This window comes from Colletotrichum lupini, chromosome 11, assembly GCF_023278565.1.
Source record: "Colletotrichum lupini chromosome 11, complete sequence".
In the NCBI taxonomy this organism is placed as follows: domain Eukaryota; kingdom Fungi; phylum Ascomycota; class Sordariomycetes; order Glomerellales; family Glomerellaceae; genus Colletotrichum; species Colletotrichum lupini.
Window position 1 is genome coordinate 292023 of NC_064674.1, and position 5553 is coordinate 297575.

General features: G+C 31.2%; 1 protein-coding gene across 1 annotated transcript; it reads left to right on the forward strand.

Moving 5' to 3' along the window:
* Nucleotides 1-2123: 2123 nt before the first annotated feature.
* On the forward strand, nucleotides 2124-2246 carry CLUP02_18391 (uncharacterized protein; the record flags this gene model as incomplete). The annotated part of the gene is made up of 1 exon (XM_049297293.1): nucleotides 2124-2246. A coding segment is annotated over one exon (123 nt), but the record flags the coding sequence as incomplete, so codon positions are not given.
* Between the last annotated feature and the right edge of the window lie 3307 nt (nucleotides 2247-5553).

Sequence of the window (5553 nt, forward strand, 5' to 3'; positions counted from 1 at the left end):
TGAGTGACCCTTCGTCTTGAAGGCGGACGCTCTATATGCCAAAGTGCCCCCTTTCCCCTCGTTGACTGTTCTTGATAATGCCCCGAATCCCTCGGGCTTTGAGATCTCTACCTACTGGAATACCTGGTCTAAGGTGTTCAAGGAAATCCGCCCTGCTAGCATAGCGGGCTAAGATATGAGAGGAATGGGCGCACTTGCCGTTAAGTCAATATCAATACTGCATTGTGAACACGGGGTGGTATCTATCTTGGGCTACTACCCAATTAAGCGATCTTCTAAGCGAATTCAGCCAGCAGAAAGAACGACCTCTGCCGTGCGCCCCTCCTCCACTAGTCTTTGAGGGTCTGCGCAGCGGTAGGTAAGGTACGTTCCTTATACCTAGGTATCTTACCTAGGTAGTAAGATAGGTATCCCGCCGTGCCCGCGACTCCCTTGTTACTCAGCCAACGGCCCCCAGTCCATCCGTCTACATCATCAAATCAATCGCATCGGCTAAACCTCAACCCAAGAATGTCGTTTGCGCACATAAAACTTGTGAAGCTTCCACTGGGAAACAAGAGCACTATCAAGCGATGGTTCTCCGGCCATCCCACCAGCCCGGGATCTCTCTCCGTTCGAGGCCTTGAGGCAGGAGCTTGATCTGAACGACAGCATGTTCGTCTCAGATGCAGCTCAAGGTCACCTCCCGCCATGACCCTTTGGGCATCCAATGTACTCCATGTCTAACTTCTCTCGCTCTGTCAGTACCACTGCTCCTATCACCAAGGACTACGTGCCTGGAGGTATACCGCACGAACAAATCGACTTTTGCATCTACCTTGACCCGACAGCCGACGCACAAGCAAGGTACTGGCTTTGCGACAAATACTACCCAGCGCGAGTCTGTCTCATACGTTCTACGGCGCCCTTTGTCAGACCCGATCTCCGCCGGTCTAAAGACTGAGAGACCTGGCCATGACTTGTATGGGGCTGTGTTGCGAATTAGCGTCTAGAAGGCGGGGCTTGAGGAAATGCTCCGTTGCGAGCTCTGGGGCGGCTCATGAAGGGGATATTTCTCTCTTCTACAGTAGATGATGTCGAGCGGAATGTCCAGCCAGATAAACTGGCCTTGGGTTGAAAAACGGACCTGCACGTCTGATTAGTTTATTGCATCACTTGAAATTACCCAAGAACCAATGCGACATGTTTTTCCGGCATACCGGTGCCTCAATGCTGTCTGTGATGCCAAGGCTTCAATGAACGCGCGATCCAATGGTAGCGGCAACCTGCAAGGAGCTGGCTGCCTGAGAATAGCATCCCACACGCGTCAAGATTTGACCCGTATGAGTTACAATCCATCTGGTTTTGCTTGCTGCCTTGAAACGTCTACAATGGTTATCCGTATCGGATTGGAGTCAAAAACGGAATACATTGGTGATGAAATGTGCTCGTAGTCCCATGCTTGAAGGGGGTGAACAATCGTCATGAGTGTGGTCGGATTCCAACTGTCAGATTGGCCAGTCACACGCGGCGGGCTCAAGCCACATTACTAAGCGCGGCGAGCTCACCCCTCGGCGCGAATCGCGCAGCAGAACTTTTGTTATAGTATGGAGTAGAAAGGTCTATAGATATACATTAATTAAGGGACCAATTGGCCCTACACGGTAGTTCAACTCTATTACGAGCTACTAAATCTAAATAACTGTCTTATTAATTACTTCTTATTATAAGTATTATAAATTTAATTAGTAATATTATACTAAGAATTAATTTTACTATATATTCTATTTTTATTAACTACTTAGGCAGTTTTTAATATTGTTTATATAATATTAATATATAGTATTAATGTTTACTCCTGTTATTTTAACAAACTAATTTTTTTTTAGAAAAGAATTTAACTTTTTTTTTTAAAAAAGTTTATATAATAGTTTTTTTTCTAGCTTTATAAGTATAAAAGATCGACCTTAACGGGATTACGCTTTTAAAAAGAATTATATAATATAGTATACTTTTTAATTATATAATATACGTAATCCCTTTAGGGTCCGGTCCGCCTTATTAAGGGCTATCTCTATTTTTATAAATAAGCTAATTTATTAAAGTTAATATTTAATATCTTTATTATTTATTTTTTTATTTTTATTTATTTTGATATTCTACCTTTGCTAGCTGCTCGGGCGATTCTCGATATCGATTATACGGTATTAATATATAGTATTAATAAATACTCCCACTATTTCGATAGATATATTTTTATTATATAGTTTAATAAAACTTTATAACTAACTATAGCCGGCCGTAGTTATTATTAAATATTAATAATCCCGCTATAGTATATTAATTACTCTCTAAATAACTAAAACCTACTTCTTATTTTCTAACTTATTTAATAACTCTAAAATATCCTTTTTAATCTTTTTAAATCTCTTATTTTATTATTATAATATTAAAATATTAATTATATTTTATAATTAATTAAGTATTTTATTAAGATTATATTATATTAATTAAGTCTAGTACGTATAGATTTAACAAAGTAATATAGGATATTTTTATAAAAAATATAAAAAGTAAATATTTATATTTATTTATATATTCTATCTTTACTAACTACTCGGGTAGTTCGTAATATCGTTTATATAGTATTAATACACGGTATTAATAAATACTTATACTATCTCGCTAGACTATTTTTTTAAATTTTCCAACTTTTTAACTTTCCTTTTTATAAAACTTATAACTACGGATTATTAATAATAATAAATACCTAACGTTATTACTTTATAAGCCTATTATATACCTAGCTAAGTTAGCTACCCTTTTAAATATAATAGCTTATAATAATAGTATTAAAGATACCCTCGTCGCTATTATTAAGAATAATACTAACCTTCTTATTACTAATATTTACTATATATATATATATACACAGTCTATCGAGACAGTGGGAGTATTTATTGATACTATGTATTACTACTGTATAATCGATATTAAGAATCGCCCGAGCAGCTAGCAAAGGCAGAAATAAAAAACAAATATATATATACACATTCGTTACTTCGTTTTTTTTTATTAAAATTAAAAACGCTTCCCTTATTATTATTATTACTATCGCTATCTAACCGTCTACCTTAAGTATACTTTATTAAAATACTAAGATATTATTAATAACTCGTCGACCCTTAGGGCTTTTTTAATAACTAGAAGTTATTTAATTTTATAAATATTATATTAAATAACCCCGAGGTATAAAGAGACTACTTTAATAAATACCATATTAATAATATCGATTTATAAAAAATAGATAAATATATTATAATAAGTATTACTCTTATTAATACCTTTTTAATATAATAAAATATAAATAAGCTTAGACTTAATAATATAATTAAGAGCTTAAAAAGAGCGTAAATAAGCGTATTAAATAAGAATATTACGGAGAGGTTATTATTAAATAAAATAAAGGGAGAAAGTAAGGAGTAGTATTTAGCTATTAAAAAAGTAATTAATATATTATAATAATAGGGTTATTAATATCTTAAGTTTAGTTAGTATTAATAATTATAGCTAGCTATAGTTAGTTATAAAGTTTTATTAAAGTACGTAACAAGAATACTTAATATTAACCCTAATAAACTAGCTTGTTTATAAAGGCGAAGATAGCCCCTAATAAAGCGGACCGGACCCCAAAGGGATAGGGTAAATATAGTTTATAAAAGTCGGCGTTAGCTATTCTTAATAATAGCGATAATAGTATTTTTAATATTACCGTTATAAGCTATTATTACTTAGAGGGTTATAAACTTAGCTAAGTAGACGTAGGCTTATAAAGTAACAATATTATACTTAATATTATTATATAATTTATAATTATAAACGTTATAAAAAAGAAAGTTTAAAAAAGCAAAAAAGTATTTTAAAAAAAATAGTTTAACGAGATAGTAAGAGTATTTATTAATATTATATATTAATACTATATAACTGATATTAAGAATCGCCCGTATAGTTAATAAGAATAAAAATAAAAATGAAAAATAAGTAATATACGTAATATACTTTAAGTACCCCTTTAGGGTCCGGTCCGCCTTATTAAGGGCTATTTTCGCCTTTATAAGTAAGCTAGTTTATTAAAGTTAATATTTATTTTTATATTCTACTTCTACTAGCTACTCGGGCAGTTCTTAATATTTATTATATAATACTAATATATAGTATTAAAAGATACTCTTACTATTTCGATAAACTATTTTTTCTTTTAGACTTTTTATTTTTTTAACTTTCCCTCTTATAAAGTTTATAATTACGGATTATTAACGGCGTTATTAAGCGCCCGACGCTACTACTTTATAAGCCTATCTATAGCTTACTAAGTAATAGTAGTTTATATAGTGCTTTTTTTCCGGCTTTATAAGTATAAAAAATCGACTTTAATAAGATTACGCTTTTAAAAGAAATTATACGATATAATATACTTTTTAATTATATAATACGCGCAATATATCCTAAGTACGCGCTTAACGTAATATAATAATTTTAATATAAAAACTACTATTTAATTTAAAATAAATAAGCTACCCTCTTTAGTAGCGGCGCTAGTTAAAAAGGTTAATAGTAGAGGTTAGCTATAATAGTTAACTATAATAATTAGCTATAATAGTCGGCTATAATAGTTAAAAGCAGCCCTTAACCGCAGAGGTTCTAAACTTTAATAGCGACGTAGAGGTTTCTAAAGAAAGAGCCAAATAGGCTAATATTTACTACTTTACCGTACCGTAATAGTAGTTTATAATAATAATATTAGAGATGCCCTCGTCGTTATTATTAAGAATAATATCGACTACGATATCTACCCTAGTACTTTTAACTTTATTCGTATATATATATATATTCGTTACCTCGTTTTTTTTATTAAAATTAAAAACGCTTCTCTAGCTATTTATTATTATTACGCTATTATTATTATATTATTACTATTACTATTTAACTATTTACCTTAAGTATATTTTATTAAAATACTAAGACGTTAATAACTCGTTAACTCTTAGGGCTTCTTTAATAATTAGAAGTTCGATCTTATATATATTATACTGAATATCCCCGAGCTATAAAAAGCCCACTTTAATAAATACTATATTTATAATATTAATTTATAAAAAACGAATAAATATATTATAATAAACTTTGCCCTTATTAGTACTCTTTTATTATAATAGAGTAGTATAAATAAACTTAAATTTAATCATATAATTAGGAGCTTCCCCCCAACGGAGTAATTTACCGGGGCCGTACCGTATATTACGTATTAAAAAAAACTAGGTATATTATATTTTATACTTAACTACTAATTAAAACTCTTAACCTTTTATTACCCGTTTAGAGAGCGAGCTATACCTACTTTAATATATATAAGACCTCTTAGTACTAACTCGTATAAGTAACTAGATCTTATATTATATACTCCTTTTTATTAAAAATTAAGGGACCCCTTATATATTCTTTTATATTTATAATATAGCCTATATTAAAAAGATTTTTTAGTTTTATAAAATATAATTTCTAAGCTAGTATTAA